Source organism: Budorcas taxicolor, chromosome 15 (genome assembly GCF_023091745.1).
Source record: "Budorcas taxicolor isolate Tak-1 chromosome 15, Takin1.1, whole genome shotgun sequence".
In the NCBI taxonomy this organism is placed as follows: Eukaryota; Metazoa; Chordata; class Mammalia; order Artiodactyla; family Bovidae; genus Budorcas; species Budorcas taxicolor.
In genome coordinates, this window is record NC_068924.1 from 81597655 (window position 1) to 81619615 (window position 21961).

The 21961-nt window shown below is 67.4% G+C and overlaps 1 protein-coding gene across 1 annotated transcript; it reads right to left on the reverse strand.

Annotated features, from left to right (window-relative positions):
• Nucleotides 1-1196: 1196 nt before the first annotated feature.
• On the reverse strand, nt 1197-20763 carry B3GAT1 (beta-1,3-glucuronyltransferase 1). Its single transcript, XM_052652662.1, has 7 exons — nt 20663-20763; nt 8048-8140; nt 7793-7939; nt 4070-4578; nt 3376-3672; nt 2454-2553; nt 1197-1318 (listed from the first exon to the last, which is right to left on the reverse strand). Exons 2-6 carry the CDS (start codon nt 8049-8051, stop codon nt 2467-2469), a joined length of 1044 nt encoding a protein of 347 aa, XP_052508622.1. The 5' UTR covers nt 8052-8140; nt 20663-20763; the 3' UTR covers nt 1197-1318; nt 2454-2466.
• Nucleotides 20764-21961: the final 1198 nt, after the last annotated feature.

Consider the following 21961-nt stretch of genomic DNA (forward strand, 5'->3'; position numbering starts at 1 on the left):
GCGTCCAGGGTTGGTCCCGACGAGCGAGGCCGCGGTGCCCAGCGCGAGTTCACCCACTCAGCTGGTCACTGTCTCCTCCGTGGTTCCCAGGCACCCGTGGGCCCTGCGAGGCGGCTCAGGGCTCAGGGGAGGGGCCGTGGGATGCTCTCGTGACCACGGTGAGGAGGTAAACCCCGTTCAGCACAGGCAGGGATGCTGCTTGGCACTCTGGGTCGCTGCGCTGAGGCCTTGCCCCCCAATACCCAGGAGTGGGCTCTCCGCAGCCCTCGGGCCTGGCCGGCGAGTTTCAGGAGGGTGGGGGCTGTTAGCGTTAAAAGTAAACACCTGTTTGAGGGGCACGGGCCGTTCCTCTGCCTCTCAGGGGAGGAAAATTGTGCTTCCAGCGGTCAGGAGCGTGAGAGGGGGCTGGCAGAGGGCTGGCCCGCAGGGAAGGCAGGGGGACCAGCGCCTCCCTCCTGGCGAGGGGCTGTGTGGTGGTGGAGGATCGGGGGAGGGATGGGAGGCCAGCTGATGCGCGCCCCATTAGGGAGAAGCGAGGTTTTGCTTCCCACTCTGCGTGTAAGTCACGATTTGCCAGCAGCCTGGGCTCGGTCTCCCGCCCTCCAGGTCCAGGTCACCTCCATGCCCTTCTGTCGACCCCTCCGCTAGGCCAAAGGCCCCCCGGCCGGGGCGGGGAGGACACCGCCGGCCCTTCCTCTCTCTGCTCCTGGCCCACCTGCACCTTGAGCCCCGGTGGCCGCTCTGGTGGGGGGCATCTGCCTCCCCAGTCCCGGCCCAGGCGCGGCGGTGGGCGGGCGGCTCCTTCCGCGCTGGGTGGGGCTGGGTGCAGGGGTTGGCAGGGGCAAGGGCCTGGAGGGGCTCTGCTCCCCCCACTAGGCGAGGTATGGAGGGGCCTGCCAGGCGCTCAGACGGCCCCAGGCTCTGGAGGTGGGAGTGAGGAAAGCCTTCTAGGGCGCCGACCTCCTCTCCCGGGAGCAGCTCGGTCCGGACGCCTGGGGCTGGGGTCCTCCGTCCCGTGTCCGTGGGGCCCCGTGGGGCCAGGGGCCGCTCTGCGGGGCTCTCACCTCCGTCCCAGCCGGGCAGTCCCCTATTTCGGGGCCCATGGCGCCGACCCTGCAGGACTGCCGGTGGGGTGGAGCACAGAGGGTCCGGGGCTTCTGTGCTTTGGGGTCTCCATCCTTCGTCCTGGCATCCAGCCGGGCTCTCTCTGAAGGCCCCACAGGGGAAGGGAGGGTGGCAGCGAGTCCACAGGAGTGCGCCTCGGAGGGACACGGCGTGGGGAGAGGAGGCGGCCAGGAGCAGGTCTCAGAAGGCGCTCCTGAGGGGAGAGGGCGAGGGGGCAGCGTGCGGGGGCCGCTGGGAGCTGGGGTCCACGGGGCCCCCCAGGCCCCCGAGGAGCAGGGGCCGTGCTCTGTCTGACCCAGTGCGGTCTGGCCATGGCCCAGGAGATCTGCCATGCTCGGGGCCACGACCCCCACGGTCTCCTGCGGTCGGGCTGTTCCCAGCGAGGCACAAAAGCTGCAGCCGGACTCGGAGGCCCGAGACCAAGAGCCCCCCACACAGCAAGCCTCCAGCTCTGCTGAGGCCACGGGAGGCCTCCAGGAAGGGCCTGGCTGTGCGGGCTGCTGGCACAATCCACTCAGCTTTCTGAGTTTTGTTCCGTGTCTCTAAAGTGTAGATGGAGCCTGTGAACTGCTTCAGCACAGGATTTTAAAGGACCAAGTAAAAGCAGCAGCCGTTGGGCAGTGCCAGAGACTGTTTCTGGTGCCCCAACAGCCCATTTTGCAGATGAAGAAAATGAGGGAAATGGGAGCCTGGGAGCTGGGCCAGGCTCTGGAGTCCAGGCTTCCACCTCAGCTGAGGAGACCATGCGGACAGAGCCCGGGTGAGTCCACACAGCAGGGCCTCACCGGGGGACAAGCTCGTGGCCAGAATGAGACGGGGAGACAGGGAGCCGCCACGGGGCGGTGCTGTAAGGTAAAGGCCTCCAAGCAGCAAGGGAGGCCCAGGTGTGCGGGGACCCAGCTGGGGGGGAACCCAGCTGGGGGGCCCAGGTGTGCAGGGACCTAGCTGTGCGGGGACCCAGCTGTGCAGAGACCAAGCTGGGGGCCCAGGTGTGCAGAAACCCAGGTGTATGGGGACCCAGTTGGGGGGGCCCAGGTGTGAGGGGACCCAGCTGTGTGGGGACCCAGCTGGGGGCGCCCAGGTGTGGGGGGACCCAGCTGTGGGGACCCAGGTGTGTGGGGACCCAGCTGTGTGGGGACCCAGCTGGGGGGCCCAGGTGTGCGGGGAGGTTGCCACCTGCTGACTCTCTCTGCCTCCTCCACTCCATGGGGCCTTTGCCACGACTGTCATGATTAAAGACCAGGAGGAAACGCCTTGGCAGATTACTGCACCCAAGCTTGGGGGGGGGGGGGGGCTGCTCAGGGCGTCACCGGCTCACGTCCCCCTACCTGTGTCCGGGGCTCAGATCTCCACTGTGGGGTCAGTGAAGCCTTTCTTCCCCTCATTCACCAGCACCGGTTTCTCGGTCCGAGTGTGCCAGACCAGGATCTGTGTGTCCAGAGACACGAGACCACGTGGGGCCGGCCCTGACCTCGCCTCCCACCCTTGCCCCTCCCTTCCAGCCCTGCTCCAGCAAGACTTTCTCCACTGCTCTGTATTCCTACCCGCCCCCCATTCTTGCTCTTTGTACAAGGCTGCCTTCACAGTATCTATTGGAAACAGAAAGTCTGCAGCTGCAAAGAAGAGACAAAGTGGTCCCAAGTTTTCCTCTTGCTTCTCATCCTCCCCTATGCTTTCTGATGGATCTTGGGGGAGACAGTTCTGGGGCCTCCAGCTCAGCTGAGTGCCAGCCTGGTCCCCAACCGGAGAAGTCCAAACTGTAAGGGAGATGTACCTACGCATGTGTGTGCGTGCCTGTGTGTGCGTGTGTACTGGGCATATGTATATGTGCAGGTGTGCACACACTCGAGCTCGTGTGCATGGGCATGCGTGCACATGCTTGCATACACGTGTGCCCGTGTGTCTGAGCATGTCGGTGCGTGTGAACTGGCATACGCATGTGTGCGTGCATGTATACACAGGTGCCCGTGTGCGCATGTGTGCACACATGTAGGTGTGTCTGGCATGGAAGTGTGGAGCCCAGCTAATGCGTGGTGAGGGAGGGATTCACTCCTAGGCTCTGCCTGCCTGGGGGCCCCTCCTCGTCCCCCTGCCCACCTTTAGCGCGGCTGCCTGAAGGGCCATAGACCACCCACTCAGGAGGGAGGCTGGTTGTCCACTGGCTGTGCAGGTTCCTGATTAGCAGGGGGCCTCGCGGGCAGGAGCTGGCCTGCACCGCACCACCGCGCTGCGAGCTCGGCAGGGGCCCACCTTGGTGCAGTTGGCCGCCTTGGGCTCCAGGTCGCTGAGGGTGACGAGCTCGCGCAGCAGGCTGCTCTCCTGGTAGCCGCCCTTCACGCCGCGCAGCTTGAAGTAGGCCTGGCTCCGCTGCAGGATTAGCCGCAGGTTGACTGCGAACCCCGCCATGTCTATGGCAAACGGCCGGTGGGGGTCGAACACCGTCTTCCAGCCGACCACCTTCCCTGCCCCGTTGACCCTCGGGGCCTCGTACCGAAGGCCACCGACGAAGGCGACGGGCCACACAGACACCCTCCTGGTGCTGCGCATCTGGAGGGGAGAAGAGTCAGGACAGCTGGGCCGCCCAGGGCAGGCGTCTGCGGAGGACTGGCCAGGGCTGCAAGCAAGGCCAGCCTGCAAGCAGCGGGTGCTTCCCTTGACCTGCGCTTCGGCCTTTGCTGCAAAAGCTCTGTCTCCCAGATTGAGTCTGGAATGACTCCCTCCCCTCCCCCACTGTCCTGATCCCAAACTCGGGGGGTGGGAGTTGGGGGGACACTGAAGGTGGATGGGGAACCCTCCTCCCCTCCCCCACTGGAAGCCCTCCATCAAACAGTGCCCTGAAGCCAGGGCTGCAGTGGGTTGGTCGGTCTGGGAGCCCCACGCAGGCCTCCTCCCCCTTTGCCAGGTTCCCTGCCCTCCCTGGCCTGTGTGTATCCGTGGCCCACACCTCCTCAAAGAGCTCCAGGCTGTAGGTGTTGTCGTCGTCCGCGAAGTACACGACGCCAGGCTGGCTGGAGTTGCGCGGGAAGGTCTCCCGCAGCCAGCGCAGCGCCAGGTTGCGCTGCATGGTGCCCCGAGGGATGCGCGGGTCACGCGCATCCCCCCGCAGCTTGTAGTTGCGCGGCGTCTCCACGTGAAGGTGTGTGTAGTTGAGGCCGGTGTCGCGCAGCAGGCGCGCCGTCAGGGGGGTTCGACGCGGCGCGTCCTCCACCACCAGCCAGTGCAGGTTGGGCACGTGCAGCAGCGTGTTGGCCAAGCGCGTGAGCTCTGCCTTCTGCACCGGGCGGCTATAGGTGGGTGTCACCACGTGGATGGTGGGCAGCGTGTCAGACCAGGGTGGGGGCCGCGTGTACACGTACTCTGTACGCACCACCTCCACGATGTCCCGGTCAGACATGCAGTACTCCCTGGGGTCCGTGCCAGGAGGCGCCTCGCGCCGGGGGTCACCACTGTCATCTGCAGATCAGAGGAGGGGGTGTGGTACTAGGGGTGTGGGGACACTGGGCACAGGGGTACTGGGCACAGATGCTGGGCACAGGGGTACTGGGCACAGGTGCTGGGCACAGGGGTACTGGGCACAGGTGCTGGGCACAGGGGTACTGGGCACAGGGGTACTGGGCACAGGTGCTGGGCACAGGGGTACTGGGCACAGGTGCTGGGCACAGGGGTACTGGGCACAGGTGCTGGGCACAGGGGTACTGGGCACAGGTGCTGGGCACAGGGGTACTGGGCACAGGTGCTGGGCACGGGGTACTGGGCACAGGTGCTGGGCACAGGGGTACTGGGCACAGGTGCTGGGCACAGGGGTACTGGGTACAGGTGCTGGCCCGCCCAGCTCTCCTCTGCTCCTCCTGTGGGAGAGGCCGAGCACACCTGTCTGGGGTCCTGGGGCTGCCGCTGACGGTCAAGGCTGGCTGCCTGACACCCTTGCCCTGGGTCCTCCTCTTTCTGACCCCTACGCCTGGCTTTCGACAGCTCTGAGCTGTTTAAGGGCAGCTGGCCAAGCTGCAGCGTCACGCCCTGGGCTCCTGGTGCCGGGCTTTGTGGGATGGAGCGCCCACTGCACTGCCCGCGCCCTCCCCCCGTCCCAGAGCTGGCCGAGGAGCCCGGGGCACCAGCGCTCATGCCCGGGGCAACCTTGGTCCTTCCGTGCCTCATGCCCTGTGGCCCCGGAGCCCAGGAGCACCTTGCCTGGTTCCAGATAGACTGGACAGGATCAGAGCCTCCCTCTCAGGCCGGTGCCTCCGTCCTCCCCTCCCCGTCCCCCTCCTGCTCCCCTGGGGGGGAAGGGACCTGCAGGGGCTGCCCCAAAGGCGCTCTGGGGCCTGACCCAGAATCTCGCTCCCGAACCTCGCTGCAGAGTGTGGGGCTTCACCACAGCACTCTGACCTGGGGGGCTGCCCCTGGTGGGCAAGATGCCTGCGGATCCTAAGCCCGTCCCTTCTGACCGTCAATGTCCCATGTTTGGGCCAAAGGGCAGGGTGGAGACCCACCTCGGCTCCTCCGGGCCTGTGTGTCTCCTCACACGCACGTTCCCCTCATGCACTCACAGCCCCTGGGGCCTTGCCTGTGTCCCTGCCCAGCTGTGTGCCCAGGAGGGGCATGTGGGGAGCCGGGCAGAGGCCCGCCTCCATGACACGCAGGCACGGGAGTCCCTGGATGGGCCCTGCTCCTGCCAGGGTGGCTCTGATGACCAGGCTTTCTCCCGCATCCGCATCCCCGTGGGGAGCCAGCAGCCCCTCATGGGGGGACCAGCCCACCACCCCTCCCGTTCTGAAAGTGCCCCCCCCGCCACCGAGGCCTGTCCGGCCGCATGAAGGACTCTGGGCGCTCGCTGCTCCGGGGCCGTCTCAGCGGGAGGTGGGACGGTCGGAGGCCAGACCTCGGGGTCCGAGCTCCGACGCTCAGACCCTGGCCAGCTCTGCACTAACCGCATGACCCTGCGCCGGGGACCTGGCCTCTGGTCACCGCTGGCAGCTGTGAAGGGGAGCTGATAACTGTGTCTCCTTTATCCAGGTTCCATGTGGGTTCAGGGGCTCGAAACACAGCCCAGGCTCACAATATCTCCCCTGTGCAGAGGGGGATGGTAAGACACCCTGTTCCTCGAGGCTTCTTGCAACAATGGAAAGGACAGTGGGAGCAATCCCCTGCAGGGGGTGAAGGGGGTCCCGGCAGGCTGGGCTTCCTATGGCTCTCGTTAGCACACGGGTGTTGATGTGGGCACTGGCCTGGGGCTGGGCACTGGGCCCTGAGGTGACATACACGTCCCCGGCTCCTGGAGAGTTCCCACGGGCTAATGACCCCCACTGGGGACACACAGCCCAGGTGGGAGCCTGCCCCCGGGCTGTGGGTGCAGGGTGGGGAGACCGGCACAGGTAACCAAGGGGACTTTCTGCAGGAGTTTTAGGTCAAACTGGGAAAAGAGAACAAGGTTGCAGAGAGCAGCTGCAGGCCAGGACATAAATAAGGGTTAGTGTACCCTGCTGTGAGCAGACCTCTGGAACCCGAGGCCCGGGAAGGACCCTGAGCGTCACTGCACCCCTGCCCTCCCGTCTGCCCTGTGATCATGCCCCCGCAGGTGGCTCTAAGCCAGACACGCGCTGGGCCAGGGCGCCAAGTCCTGTCTCTAGGCATGACCAGCCGTGCTGAGCGCAGCAGACTGGCGTCCCTGAGCCCAAAGCGCTGCTGAGAACGGAAGCTCATGGTGTTACAGCCCACTGACAGACCTCATAAGGTGCCGTGGTGACGACTCTACAAGGACCAGCAGCGGGGCTCCCTGGTGGTCCGGGGTTAGGACTTGGCGCTCTCCCTGCCATGGGCTGGGTTCAGTCCCTGCTCAGGGAACTAAGATCCCACGAGCCACTCAGCTCAGCCAAAAAAAAGATAAGCACCAAGGAGCGAGGGGAGGAAACGCCGGGAGAGCTCCAGGCGCCCAACAGGGTGGGCGCTGAGCCGTGGTCAGCCCAGTCCTCCTGGAGGAAGCTTCAGGCCCTTGAAGGGATGAGCAGCCTGACGAGTCACGGTGCGGGCCGCCCACCCCAGACTGGGGCTCTCGGCCCTGTCTGCTCTGGGGGCTGGGGGCTGCATCAGGGCTTCCTGACCAGGAAAAGAAGACACTCGCCCTGAAAGGCTTTCAGTAACACAGGCTGGGAATCCTGCCCCCCAATCCAAAGCCCTCCCATGGTGCACGCCCCCCACCCATGAGCCCTCCCATGGTGCACCCCCCCAGCCCTCCCGTGATGTATGTCCTGGGCGTGCGTGCAGAGGAGAGCCCGAGAGGCTCTGAGCCTGTGTGCATGGCACCATCCGAGCCCCAGGTCAGCCCCCAAGGATGCAGTTGTCAGCCAAGTCAGCCCTGGCTCCCCACTGGCCGAGCAGGGGAGAGTCAGGCCTGCAGGCTGCAGTCACCCCGTAGGGAGACTCAGGCCTGCAGGCTGCGGTCACCCTATCAGGAGGCTCAGGCCTGCAGGCTGTGGTCACCCCGTCAGGGGAGAGTCAGGCCTCTAGCCTCCAGGCTGCAGTCACCCCGTTAATGGAGAGTCAGGCCTCCAGGCTGAGGTCACCCCGTCAGGGGAGACTCAGGCCTGCAGGCTGCAGTCACCTCGTCAGGAGGCTCAGGCCTGCAGGCTGCGGTCTCCAGGTCCACGACACCCAGGGGGGCGGGACTCACCCTTGCGCGTGGCGAGCAGGGGCGCGACGGTGCTCTGGTGCCACACGGTGACCAGCAGCGTCCAGGGGAGCACGATGAGCACAACCGCAAGGACGTCCCGCCGCTTCGGCATCTCCAAGGCTGGCTGGGCCCACAGCTCCTCGTGAGCTGCGCGGCAGCCACGGGGGGGAGGAAAGCACGCGAGTGGGCCGGGCGGGCCAGGCACGGGGCTGCAGGAACCGCACGCCAGCCCGCGGGCCTGACCGCTCAACCCACCCATTGCCGACGCAGCTCTGCGGAGTCCAGCCCGACCGGAGTCTGGGAAGGGGTGTCGTCCGTGGTGGGTCAGGAGCCCTGCGGGGTGGACACCTGCAAGAGGGGACAGAGAGGCTGGCCAGAGGCCTGAGGGGCCGCCTTGCGGGGCCGAGTACAGGCGGTGCCCCCTCGATCCAGACACCCCTGCCTGGGTTCCCCCGGCTCATCCCCGGGCCTGTTTGCTCCTTTATGAAGAGGGCACCTAGTTTCCAAGGCTTTAACGCCTGTGGCCTTGCAGCCCGCCGCTGGGAGGACGAAGCGAGCACTCAGGCTGAGGTCGTGGCTGTGATGGCCACAGCCTTGGGCTCAGACCTCGTTTCACAGCCTGGATGAAGGCATCTGCGCTGAGTGAGTCCTCAGGGGACCAGCCAGTGGCATTTGGAGGTGGACTCTGGAAGGGTGCATCCTCAGCAATCCTGGGTGGGACAGGGCCCAGGCTGGAGCCACGGCCAGGGGCCAGCCGAGGGGCCCGGGGGCCAGCCGAGGGGCCCCGGGGGCCAGCCGAGGGGGTCATGTGCCGACAGCTCCCCTCCGGGCCGGCTGAGCTCGTGACGAGGGACCAGCGCCATGCCTCCCGGCCGCCTGGGAGCTCTCACCCCCACCCCTGCCCCCACTTCTGTGCTGAGAGCCCTGGCAGATGCCTCTGGGTCCACAGGGGTGGCCTGGGGGGAGGACAGCCACGGGTGGAGGCCCACCCGGCCGCAGGCAGGCGGACGTCCGTCTCTCCTGGCTGAGAGCCAGGCTGAGCAGGACTCTTGGAGGCGCTGCGTCCCTGCTCCTTGCCCGGTCCTCTGGGCTGTAGCCCTCCCGGGGGGCAGGTGCACCCTGGTGGCCGCCCCGGCCCATCTGCCTAGCCTGCTTGGAGCAGACGGCGGATAGGCCTTGGGGTCAGACGATGTGGGCTCCGGGCGGGTTCCTGGACCCCGAGCTGCCTCCACGCTCCCGGCCGCAGCCCCGCGGGAGGAGCCCAGAGGCCACGCTGCCTGCCCATTTGGGTGTTGGGCCACCTCCGCAGCGAGCCCCACCTGCGCCGAGCCCTCGGGTAGGATGCCAGGCACCGGGAGGCCCCCTTGGCTTATGGGGTCCCCCGGGGCTCTTCCAGGCGTCTGGCGTGGGGGCTGGGCTGGCCTGGGCACCCGGGGAGCACCTGCCGCTCCCTGAGTCCTCCCGCACCCCCTTCCTCCCGGCGCTTGCCGAGGCCACAGGGGACGGCTCGTGCTGGGGCCAGGCCTGAACTCAGACAGGAGCAGGGGAAGGGGTGTCAAGCCCCAGAACCCCTTGGGAGGCAGCCCCCTGCAGGTCCTGACCCCCTGGGGAGTAGAAGGGGACAGAGGCAACGGCCTGAGAGGGACGCTCTCATCCTGTCCAGTCTATCTGGTCAAAACATCCATGGTGGGAAGGAGGGAGAGGCAGGGAAGCTCTAAAAATAAACTTAGCCATAAACCCAGTTGTGCATTAATTACTTTGGAAGCCACTACGGCTTGAAAATCCCATAACTTTAATGGAGGCTATTATAAGCACGGCGGCGAAGTCGTGATGCTAATTGCCAGGCAGTTATGAAGTGAATCGGGGAGCCCCCAGCCTCCGAGGGAGCCAGCTGGCCAGCAGGGGTCTGTGGGGGTCAGGCCTGGGGCTGGGTGGCTGGGAGCGGGGGTCAGGGCTCCTGGGGCAGGCGGAGCACCCCAGACGCAGAAGCCTGAGTCTGAGAAGGGACTGCAAGGATGGCCGGGGCCGTGGCCCGGGAAGGCTGGTGGGCAGCCGGCCTGGGGTCCAGCCTCGAGCAGGCTGCCCGGAAGAGGCTGGGCGAGCTTGGCTCCGAGGCTCACGGCAGCCTGCCTGCTGAGACTGCAGGGATTCCAGCAGAAAGCTTGCCCATGCCCCACACCTGGGGAGGAGCTGGTTTCGTCCCACTGGTGGTGGGCAGGGCCCTGCTGGATTCAGGGGCCGTGCAGTGGCGGCGGCGGGTTGGCGGTGGGACGGGTGGCTGGCCGTCAGCGCCCGGCCCGCAGGGAGGGAGGCTCCACACAGCTCTGTCCTGCCACTCGGGGAGGTCACTGCAGAGCTGGCGTGTGCACGTGTGTGTACGCACGTGCATGCGTGTGTCTGTGTGTGCTGCGCGTGCACGTGTGCATGTGTATACGTGTATGTGTGTGCACGTGTGTGTGCGCACGTGTGTGTGTGTGGTGGAGGTCAGTTACACACAGATCTACCCCCTGAGCCCTCGAGCAGGGCAAGGGCCATGGTGCCCGTAGGCCTGGGATCACGGCTGGCAGGCGGGTTGCAGGAGGCCACAGGGAGAACCCCCGGAGGTATTGTGTACAAGCTGCGCGCGCCCTGACCAGCGCCCAGCCGCGGTCCTTTCCCCGATCGAGCACCCGTCGCCAGCCAGCGCGGCTCTGTCTGCGAGGCCAAGATGTCCTGGGAGCTCACGGCCGGCGGGGAGTCACCCCCCGGGGCACAGCGCCCGCGGCCCCAACACTGACTTCCCCGAAGTGGTCCGCGACCGGGGGACACTTGGTGAGTGACCTGCACGGCGTCCTTCAGCATTCGTACGATGTTTCCGACCGGTCTTCACCTCTCCTGGAGAACGTTTTCCCTGACTCGCCTCATGGAACCTCTGGAGAGCATTCAACGTAATTCTCATAGAAACGAGGGCTTCCTTCCTTTCCAGCTTGTATTTCCTTTTTTCTGCCATATTCTGTGATGGTAAGGGGCTTCCCTGGTGGCTCAGTGGTAAAACATCTGCCTACAGTGCAGGAGACGCAGGAGACCGGGGTTCGATCCCTGGGTCGGGAAGATCCCCCGGAGGAGAGCATGGCCCTCACTCCAGTCTTCTTGCCTGGAGAATCCCCATGGACAGAGGAGCCTGGCGGGCTGCAGCCCGTGGGGATGAGACAGAGTTGGACATGACTGAGTGCGCACAGAGACGACCAGGACTGTTGCGGACGGATGAGGAGCAATCTCACAGACTCCGGGGAGGCGGCAGCTCCCTGGCCCCCAGAGGGCCCCCCGCCTGCCTGCACCACGCAGACCGGCCAGGGCCTCGGTCCTGAGGGGGTGGAGGTGACCCTGCTGGGCCGTGAGGAGAGCAGCTGCCCCCGTCCCTGGGAGCCAAGTGCCCCGGGGCTGGGCTGGGGAAGCTGAGGGGAGGTCAGCAGAGGCCAGCAGGCAGGACGCTGGGAAGGGCCGGCTCACCCCCGGCCTCAGAGGGTCCCCGAGACCCAACAGGACCCCCAGGAGCCCTAACGGGACTCAGCATCGACCCCGCGGCCCCTGCTCGGGACAAGCTCGAGGCCACAGCTAACTGGCTCCCACCCTGGGGGTCGACATGCATCAGCTGGCCCCAGGCCTCACTGCCTAGCCTCCCCACCCCCCGGCTCTGCCCTCACCCCCGGAGCGGGTGGAGGAGGGGGCCTTCCACCCCAGGAGGGCTCAGAGGCCCCAGGCCTCACTCCCCAGCCTCCCCCACCCCCGGCTCTGTGGGGAGAGGGCAGCACGTGGCAGCAGCTGACCCCTGGCTCTGCCCTCACCCCCGGAGTGGGTGGAAGAGCGGCCTTCCACCCCAGGAGGGCTCAGGCGGCCCCTGGGGCTGCAACCCTGCCCTGGCAGGCTGGGTTCCTTCTCTGCAAGCCACAGCGGCCTCTGAGGAAGGCAGGCAGTCTGGGCCCCATTTCACAGGCTAGGAAACTGAGGCCTGGAGGGCCCAGGTCAGAGTCTCAGAGGGCTCACACCTGCTCCACGCATACTGCTCCTGCCGGCAGGCCAGGAGGGGCTCTCCACTGGCCCTCATGGTGGGGGCTGGAGGGACCCCGTGCCTGGTGCCATCTTCCCCCGCTCTGGCCGAGACCCTGGCCCCGGCCGGGGCGGAAGGACGCCCGCTCGGCACAGGCTGCGCTGATGGCTTCAGGCTCCTTCCACCCGGGAGCCAGGAAACAACAGTCTGTTGGTCGTGTTTGAAGTGGCTCCTTGGTTTCTCTTCCGGTTTTTCAGCAATAGCCTTGGGATCGGGTTTGGATTCTGACTCAGTAGAGAATGGAGACAGGGTCCGATGTGTCTTGTCCCCTGCGCTGCAGGAGTCTGAATGGCACAAACCAGCAGCACCAGTGGCCTGACTGACGTCCCCGTCTTCAGGCAGAGGGTCGTCCACGTGCCCCACGGCCCCTCGCAGGAGGGCGTCACCTGGGGTGCGTCCTGGGTGCCCTGGGCTGGGCCCGAAGCACACGGGTGACCTGCAGCGTGGCTCCAGGTGGGGACGCAGACCAGAGGGAGAGTGGGCCGCCCGACCGTGGCCGACCGGACGAGCGCCCCCGTGGGGAGCCGCTGCAGGAGGGCCTTGGGCAGCTGTCCCGTCCGCGAGGCCTGCCACGGCCCTGCTCGGGGGCCTGAGTGTCCCCGAGCCCGCTGGCCTCCTTGCAGGAAGCCTGGGCACCAGCTGGGCACTGCACCTCACCTCAGCGCCGTCCGACTGTGGTGCAGCCCCACAGCGAGCGGCCGAAGCACCAGCTCCCTGCCCCCCGACGCAGGCTGTGGTTTCAGTCCCGGGAGGCGGGAGGCAGCGGCGCTGGGTGCGTTCTGCGAGCTCCTCGGAGCCGCGCCCCCAGGTGACGTCACTCACGTGTGCACGTGAGCTCGCGGCCAGGACCGCCTCTGAGTGGGTTCCCGGGCACACGCGTGGCCTCAGGGCGCAGAGGCCTCTGAGGAATGCCCCCCAGGAGAGGCGGTGTGGACACAGCGGACGGTGACCCTGGCCCCGCGACACGTCCCTGCCTGAGTCCAGTGCAGCCGCAGCGAACACCCTGGAACGTGCCACCCCTCAGTGTCCGGCTCGCTGCACTGCCCCGGGCCCTGGAGGCTTGGGGCAGCTCAGGACATGCTGACGCTCAGAGCCTGGGGCCCCTGGGCACTGGCAGGAGTCGGGGCTCTGATAGGAAACAGAGGGCAGGAGCCGGGGGCTGGGGGCCGGGGGCTGGGTGTCTGAGGCCCCGCTGGCCCAGGACAGCGTGCAGAGCCTGCAGGCCGTGGGCAAGGCTGCCCTCAGCCGTGCTGGGGCGTCTGTCCCCACCACCCTGCCCCCGCTGTCTGGGCGTCCGGCTTCTCTCTGCCTGTTCCCTTGGAGCTGGTGGCCTGCGGTTTGGGGTGAGGGGGTGGCATCCTCCCACCCACCCTGCGGTTTCCAGGGGAGGCCATCTGGCGCTCTGAGCACTTGGCCTGACCCCCGAAGCTTGCTGGGCCCCGCGCATTCTGCGGCCTGCCCACACCCTGCGTGAACCCGCTGGTCTTGCTGGTTCCGTGTCCGTCTGCACCCCCCAGGCCAGGGGCTCCTCTGGACCCCTCCGGGCCCCGCACACCGTGGGGGCTGCACTGTGTCTCTGGCACTGAGTCTCCTTTGAGACCTGGCACTTTGGGATCCGCTGAGGGGTCCGTGGAAAACCCCGGCGCAGGGCCTAGCCCACAGAAAGCACCTCGAAGGCTGCAAGACGTGGAATATCACAGTGGGGACGGCAGCAGCCCGCTCGTGACTCCAGCTGAGTGCCCACATCCAGCAGAGACGGGACGCAGGGTCCCTGGCTGCTCCTCTGGGCCCAGCCAGCCTCAGGCGGCTCTCACAGTGGTTCCTCCCTCCCCCGGACGAGGCTATGCCTGCAGGCGGTGCCCGTGGCGTGGACTCCAGGGAGGGCAGGGGTGCCCTGTCTCCCTCTGTCTCCAGGGCGGGCGAGCCGAGGCTCCTCCTTCGGGCTCGGGGCTGAGTTCGGAGGTGGGGGTTGATGCTGGGCCGCCCGTTTCCTGCCGGGCTCCTGAGGCTGCTCTCACTGCCTCTGCCGCCCATCTCTCCTGCCGCCCCCTTCCCTCCCTGAGGTCAGCCGCCCCCATGCCCGGAGAGACACTGGGAGAAGCGCTGCAGGAGGTGCAGCGCCGAGCAGGCATCGACAGCACCCCAGTCTCAGCCCAGGCCTCACCCTGGGGGGTGAGGGACCCAGAGTCCCAGTCTCAGCCCAGACCCCACCCTGGGGGGTGAGGGACCCAGGGTCCCAGTCTCAGCCCAGACCCCACCCCGGGGGGGTGAGGGACCCAGGGTCCCAGTCTCAGCCCAGACCCCACCCTGGGGGGTAGGTGATGGACCCAGAGTCCCAGTCTCAGCCCAGACCCACTCCAGGAGAATGAGGGACCCAGGGTCCCAGTCTCAGCCCGAGACGGTGGTCTAGACAGGCTGAGCCTCACGAGGGGTGTGCACAGGGCCGCCCCACGCATGGGGCTCCGGGGCCAGTGGCCCCACCCCGGGCTCTGCGAGGGGCCGGCTCCTCACCTGGGATCCTGGGTCCTGGCGGGGCTGCCCCTTTGCCAGCCCTGCCTGTAGCCTCGGCCAGCCGTGCTCTTGCCTCCCCGCCTCCCGGGGGGCTGTCGAGCACACTGGCCCTGTGGTTGGCACTGGACTGTCGGGGAAGACGGGGCTCCAGGCACCTGGTTCTCAGAGCACAGAGGCCTCTGCGGCCCCGGGCAGGAAAGGCAGTGGGGAGACGCCACCGTGGACCACCTCCGCCCCACGGTCTGGCAGCAAATGGCCCGCCCATCTGAGGACGGGGCCGGCAAGATGCTCCACGTGGAGTGACCCAGCCCAGCGGGGACCAGTGCTGATGCTGCCCTGACACGGAGACCTGGAGGACACGGGGCTCGGGGAGGCACGGCACAGCGGGAATAAGCCCCTGACCCACTCACAGAGGCACAAGGTGGTCGGACTCAGGCAGAGCAGAGGCTGGGGGCCCGGGCTTGGGCGGGGGCTGGGGAAGCATACAGCTTCCAGCGTGCAGAATGGGGAGTCCTGGAGCTGGACAGGCACGCAGCGGGATGTCCTGGGCACCCTGAGCACTTAAGAGCCGTTAAGGTGGTATATCCTAACTGTGCATTCTATGAATTTCTGCCACAGAAAAGAACCTGCCATCCAACAGCTGTGCTTGGATGGATCAGCAGTGACACACTGGGACTGGGCTGGGCGGCACCTGTGTGGTCCCAGCGCCAGACCCTCCTGCTGGCCGGCACGAGGGTGTCTCCATGACGAAACACACAGCGGGCACGTCCAGGGGACGCACCCTGGGGTTCCAGGTAAGGTTCTGGGAGTGTGCAGGACATGGTGAGAGGCTGGCATGCACACACTTACGGCAAGCACACACTTACGGCAAGCACACACTTGCACGCAGTGCAGGCGGCTGGGTCTCCAGCCAGGGGTGTGCGGAGGGGTGGAGGCGTGGATGCTGGCTCCCAGAGGGAGGTTTACGGGAACGAGAGAAAGTCCATGTCGGTACAGGGTGAGTTAGGCGAGGAACTCTTCACCTCACCTGAGAGGCTCAGAGGATGAAAGAAAACAGAACAACCTGCTCAGCATGGAGGCCCGGGGGCAGAGGGTATGCACACACCATGTGGTCAGACTGTGTGAGCACACACTGTGTGGTCAGACTGTGTGAGCACACACCGTGTGGTCAAAGTGTGTCCGCACACCCTGTGGTCAGAGCGTGCATACACCGTGTGGTCAGACTGTGTGCGCACACACTGTGTAGTCAGAGTGTGTCCGCACACCCTGTGATCAGAGTGCGTGCGCACACCATGCAGGCTGCTGATTCACTGGTCTAATTAAAGTTTCCTGTGTGTTTTCAATGTGCTGCCTGTGGCCCAAACCAGCTGACCTTCCCTGGGGCCCTGGCAGGACAGTGTAGGTGCGTCCTCTCACCAGCTGTCGGGGGAGGACAGCGGAGGCCTGGCTGGCTGGTGGGGGAGGGGAGCCCGGTCCCATGGTGGGCCTCTCGCGCCCCCGCCTGGGGGCCTGAGACAGGGAGGGCGGATTTAGACTCGGGCCACAGTCCAGGGCCAGGCACCAAGGTGCTGTGTGACCCAAAGCAGAAGCAGAACCTCTGTGGGCAGCTTCCTGACCTGCAGAAAGAAGGGCGCACCTAGAGACGCAGAGCCCTACCTCCGGGCAGATGGTCTCCGGGCCGCCGCCCGCTCCCAGGCCTGCTCGCTCTGCCGCCGGCCCTCCCGGCGGGTGGGCGCCCCGCCCTGCTCCTGGGGAGTCCATCAGGGGGCTGGCCGAGGGCGGCAGTGTGGTTGGGGCCGGACACGGGCACATGCCTCACGCGGCTCTCATTTTAGATGAGGAGACAAGGCCCTGGGACTGAGTGCGCAGCGAGCGGCCGACACAGCTGGGCCTGGAAGCGGACAGCAGCTGGTCGCTGGGCCTGCCCGGCCAGGGGCTCCTCTCCCTCGGGACCAGGGCTGGGAGCCAGGCAGAGCCCTCCCGGCCCTGGCCGCCCCTGCCTGCCCAGACACCCAGGAAGCCCGAACCTCGTGTGCTCCTTTATCTTGAACGCACGGGGCTAAGCAGGGCCCTTTGGGGGCAGGAGGGGGAGCTGTGCTCACTCGCAAAGGCAGACACAAGCCGAGATGGTGCCGGGCTTACTGTTTGGCCGCAGCCCCGCCACAGGGAGGAGCCAGCTCAGGGTGGTGGGCGACAGAAGCAAGACCACACCTGGGCCCCTCTGCGCCCGGCACACTTCGTGTCGTCCAAACGTCGGTAGATGGAACATTAACTGAATGAATAATTTTAAAAACCGCTGGGAGTTCCCTGGCAATCCAGTGGGAAGACTGCACACTCCCAATGCAGGGGCCCAGGTCCCACCCCTGGTCAGGGAACTGGATGCCACATGCGGGAACTAAGAGTCTGCACGACGTGACCAAAGACCTGGCGTGCCACAACTAAGGCCTGGAGCAGCCAGACTGAAAAAAAGCGGCAAAAATACCTGCTGAGCACAGCACTTACTGCTCCTGTTCCGAGTGAGTAACACGATTCACTGTGACTCTCATTCCCACCTCACACGCATCCTGTTACCGTCCCACTCAGAGACAAGACACGCGGGGGCACGGGGTCAGGGGCGGCCCCCGGGCACACAGCGTGGGCATCCCGCAGCCCCCACTCTCCGCGCCCGCAGGCCCAGTGCCGAGCCCGGGGCAGCACTTGCCAGGGGCACTCAGGGACGATGGGCTCGTCCTGGACGCGTCTGTGCCATCCTGTAGGGTGGCCACAGCCCTGTGCGCACCTGAGCTCGCAGAAAGCGCTGGAGTGACTGGGGGATGCCCACCAGGGGAGGGGGCAGCTGTACCACGTCCAGCCGGGCTCTGAGGCTCCCGGCACTGGGCAAGTGAACAGACCAGCGCTCACCACTCCCCAGGGAAGGAAGCGAGACGGGGCAGGAGGAGGAGGAGGCGATGACACTCACTCGGCCACTCAGCCGCGTGCAGGGTCCCTGAGGACCTCAGGCTGGGTCCCTCCTGACACCTGCCCTCTGACCCCTGTGGCCCCGCTCCCTCCCCCTCCTTCATGAACAACGACCAGGGCCCCAGTCTCCCGGCTACAGGGCGGGAGACCCCCTGCTCAGGGCTCTGATCAGGGAAGACATCCCCAGTCCAGCCAGCTCTTGGAGGTCCACCTTGAGACTGCCCGCCATTGAGCTTCTGGGCGGCAAAGCCCTTAGCCCTGCCAGGCGCTTGGCGGGGAGGCCACTGTCCTGCCGTCAGCTGCTGTGCTCGGGGAGCACAGATTCATTTTAATATTGGCTGCAGCTAAACCTCATTAGGAAAGTAAATTTGCTGTAGCTGCAAAAAAAGAAAAAAAGGCAACCCACACAGTCCTTCCTTCCAAGGCTAAGCTAAACAGAAAACCTGATCTGACTGGGGCCTGCTCGACGCCTTACCTCCCTGGGACTGGCCCGGGGCCCGGGACACAGTAGGTGCTCAGTGAGCGAGTGTGGAGCGGGGTTAGGGTTAGGGTTAGGGAACGGCCCCCACCCACCTGGTCAGCTGGCAGCACCCACACCAAGGGGCCACCGGCCTGGGGTTCCTGTCGGTTGCGTGGATGTTGGGGGGAAACTGGCCGAGAAGTGCAACGACCGCACCGACAGCTGGTTCCGCACGGAAACCGCGCTGCTGCCATTCGGCAGGGGGACACCGAGAGTGTCTCCCGCAGCGGAACGGCAGGGGCAGGGCCAGGCCCCAGGCCTGGAGGCGGCGGTCTGAACGGAGAGCCGGCAGCAAGGCCGGTGAGGCGGCCCCAGGGTGGGAGAACGGCTACTCCATTCAGAGGCTTCCGGATGCCAGGGAGGGGCTCACGGGGAGGGAACAGGTGCAGACAGGACAGTGACGCCTCTCGAGCGCTTCGCCTACAGACGGCCTGACCGGAGAGGCTCCTGGGTCTACAGGCCTTCAGGAATCAGGGCCTAGAGGCCTCCACTTTCCCCAAAGCCCTCCCAGCCGATCACAGAGACTGAAGCAGCCTTGGCCTGGCCAGCCTGTGCCCTGCACGGCACCACCTCCGCGTGCCCACCCTACACGCTCAGCACGCCCCGCAGAGGACTTCTGGCCTGCAGGTCTGGGCTGCGGGCAGGCTTCCCTTCTCCTTCTCCCCAGAAGGTGTGGGGGTGGGCACACGCAAAAAGGTCCCTTCTGCCCGGGGCTCCCCTGAACCCCACGCTCCCCCATGGGGGAGCCGGCCCCCTGCCCTGGCCACTGGCTGCCGACACGGGCGGGCACCCTGGAAGGAGGCCGAGGCGGCCCCCGCTCTGCTGGCCCCGGCGCCCACGCTTCTGTGTCTTTGTTTGCTTTCTCTCGCAGCTGCTCCGCCTGCCTCGGACTCTCAGATTCTCTCTTCCTGAACCCGGCCTCTCCTCCTGTCCAGCTCTCAGCAGAGGGGGCACTCAGGCAACTCCCGGCCCGCTCAGCCCCTCCTCTGACCAAGCTGGACCAACACTCTTCCCTGACCCTAGAGCCTGGTTCGGGGTCAGCTCACCGCTGGACCCGCCACACTTGCGAAGCTTCCGCCCTCCTCATCACCCTGTGCTCACAGCCAGAGAAGGCCAGCCACCCGGGTCCCCTCTCCCCTCGCCCCTCACAACCATGGGGGGAAACCCAGGTGCATCCAGAGACGGCGGCCGGGGGGAAGGGCTGGCCCTCCGCTTCCTCCTCTGGAGCCCCCAGTCTCTACCAGCCCCCCTTCAGGTGGGCCCGTCGCTGCTGCTCATCCAGAACCTCTGTTCGTGTGTTCAGCCAGCCGGTGAGCCGCCAGCACACCCAACAAGGAGGGGCTCATCCACGGGCAGGCACAAAACGGGCACAGCAGCCGCCTGGCGCCAAAGGGGGCACGGATCCATCAAGCCTCCCTGCTCCACACCCGGGCAAGCCTTCTGCATCCCCCCAAGACGGGGAGAGGGGGATGAATGCAGCCCCAGAAGCTTTGAGGGTGCTGGGCATGGTCTGGGTGCAGTGCAGTCTCTCTGAGGGTCTCATGGGGGAAGGGTCTTTGTTCTAAACAAAGGAAGGGGACTCGACGTTCGGTCCAGTGAGGCCACTAACAGCCCCCAGCTCAGCAGCTTTGGAGGGGACGCCTCCATCTCTGTGCTGGAGGCAGGGAGCCCCGGGGGACAGAAGGTGGATCTGGGGAAGCGGGAACCTCCGTCTGGTAAAGTCACACGCCCACAGCCCCGTAACTCGGGGAGCCATGAGCCCCACCCTGACACAGCCACACACAAGGTGTCACCAGCTGCTCCGGGAACATTCCCATCCAGTCCTGTGCAGCTGTGCATGTCAAGCCCCCAGTGGGTTCCCCACCCACCCACCGGGTACCCGCACAGAGCTGCCCCCACCAGCCTGGAGCGACCAGCCTTCTGCAAGGCTGGCCTCAGCATCCAGGCAGAGAGAGCCCCAGAGCCCCGCTGCCCTGCTTCTACAAGAATCCATGCAAGTGGCACCGGGCTGGGACTAGGCCTGGCCGGGGCAGGACAGGCAGAGGGCTGGGGAGGATCTCGTTTCTGCCTCTGAGTGCGCGGGGGGCGGGTTCTCTCAACCTCAGCTCCAGCCCCAGGCCGCCACCTCCTTCCTGGCCTCCCTTCCATCCTCTCCTGCCTCACACCTCAGTTTGCCCCCCTAAGCTGTGGGCTCTGGTTGGGAGGGACTGGGGCCCCGGGCCCGAGTCCAGGTGTGGAGGGCAGGCGATGAACTCGGTCCTGACTCCTGCCCCCTGCACGCCTGCCCTGATGCTGGGCCCCCTCACCACCGCTCAGCCCCCTGCCTCGCCGGAGGGTTGTAGACACTTAACTTGCCGTGGCTGGAGCCTCTGAGCTTGGGGACGACTCTGGGGGACTCGGAGCAGCGGTGCTGACCCCCGACTCCAGGTCGCCAGGAACCACCTGCTGAGGTGGGAGGAAGGGCCCCGGCGGGCCAAGAGCCCGGCCTGCGGCTGGCAGGGGCTGAGAACCAGCTTCCCTTCTCGACGCCGACGAGGGCCAGCACCACCCAGGTCTGGTCCCGCAGCAGCCCCTCGACTGCAGTGCCTGCTGGCCCCGGCCCGATGCTCGCCGGCTCTCCAGCCGCCCCGCTGCGCGCACCACCATGCGCGCGCGCGCGCACACACACACACACACACACACACACACACACACACACACAGGGGCGCGCACAGGCGTCCGCGCACAGGCACATGCCGCGGGCGCCGTTGCGGACGCATAAAGGGGCTCTGTACGCGGCGGCGGGGCCACTGACCTGCGGCGGCGAGTCCGGATCGTCCCCGGCGCGCTCCATCTCGGCGGCGGCCCCTAGGCGCCGGTCCCCGCGCCCTCGGGCTGCTGGCCTCGGCCACGCGCGCCTCCGGCCCCGGGGTCTCTCGCGCTGCAGGTCCCCCGAGGCCCCTTCATCGCCGCGGGGTCAGCGCCGCCCCGGCCCGGCCCTTCGCTCGGCGAGGCGGCGGCCGAGCCCGCGAGCGCGCGGGGGGCGCGGGGCGGGGAGCCGGGCGGGGAGGACGGGGGCGCGGCAGAGCGAGCAGAGCCGGCCGGGCGCAGGGCGGAGGCGCGGGGCCGGGGCGCGCGGCCGGAGCCAACAGACCGCGCCGGCGCGCAGTCCCCTCGGCGGCGGCGGCGGACGCGCCCGGGCCGCGGCGGCTGTGACAGCGCCGCCAGCCCCGCCCCGGCCCGCCCCCGGCCCGCCCCGGCCCGCCCGCGGGGGTGGTGCCCACCGCTGGCCCCGCCCCAGCCCGCCCCGGCCCGCCCCCGGCCCGCCCCGGCCCGCCCCCGGCCCGCCCGCGGGGGTGGTGCCCACCGCTGGCCCCGCCCCGGCCCGCCCCGGCCCGCCCCCGGCCCGCCCCCGGCCCGCCCCGGCCCGCCCCCGGCCCGCCCGCGGGGGTGGTGCCCACCGCTGGCCCCGCCCCGCGCCCCGCCCCGCGCCCCGCCCCGTGCGCCCGGCCCCGCGCGCGAGCTGCCGGCGGCACCCGCGCTGTGGACCGTCGGTACCAACCCCGCGGGGGCGCGAGGAGGCGCGGACCCCGGGTGGGTATCGCCCCGCGCCCCGCGCCCCCCCAGGCGCAGGCGGCCGGGTTCCGCGCTCTGAAGCGGGGCTGCGGGAGGGGGCGACACCGCCAGGGCTCGCTCCCCGGAGTTAGAGCCCCCCGCCCCCAACCTTGTCTACATCCCGGCCGTTCCTGGCGCCCAGTTTGGCAGCCTTTCTCAAAGGATGATTGTTTCCGGGCCGGGCAGTCGGCTGGCGGTTCTCTGGGCCTGGGAGGCTGAGCACGAGGGCGGAGCGGGAGATGGCCGGTGGGGGCAAGTGGCGCCTGCCAGGCCGCAGGGGTGCCTGGTGCGTGGAGATGGGGTTCCTGGGGGCCTGGCCCGTAGGGGGCCCCCCGTCGGGGCGCTGCTGCCTGGTTGGAGGCCAGCCCCCTACCTTCCCGTCAGAGGACCGTGGACTTCCCCAGAGAAAGAAGCGGGCCAGGCAGTGCTGGGGGCAGAAGGGGTCACAGGAGCAGAGAGGCGCAGGCGCCCAGAGAGAGTCTCAAGGGCTCTTTGGGCC

What these genes read in the sequence shown, in the direction of transcription:
- B3GAT1 (XM_052652662.1), bottom strand. An exon ending in CCTGCTCGCCACGCGCAAGG is followed by an intron (nt 4,579 to 7,792) that starts GTGAGTCCCGCC and finishes TCTGATCTGCAG; the next exon opens with ATGACAGTGGTGACCCCCGG. An exon ending in GCCTGGAGCTCTTTGAGGAG is followed by an intron (nt 3,673 to 4,069) that starts GTGTGGGCCACG and finishes TCTCCCCTCCAG; the next exon opens with ATGCGCAGCACCAGGAGGGT.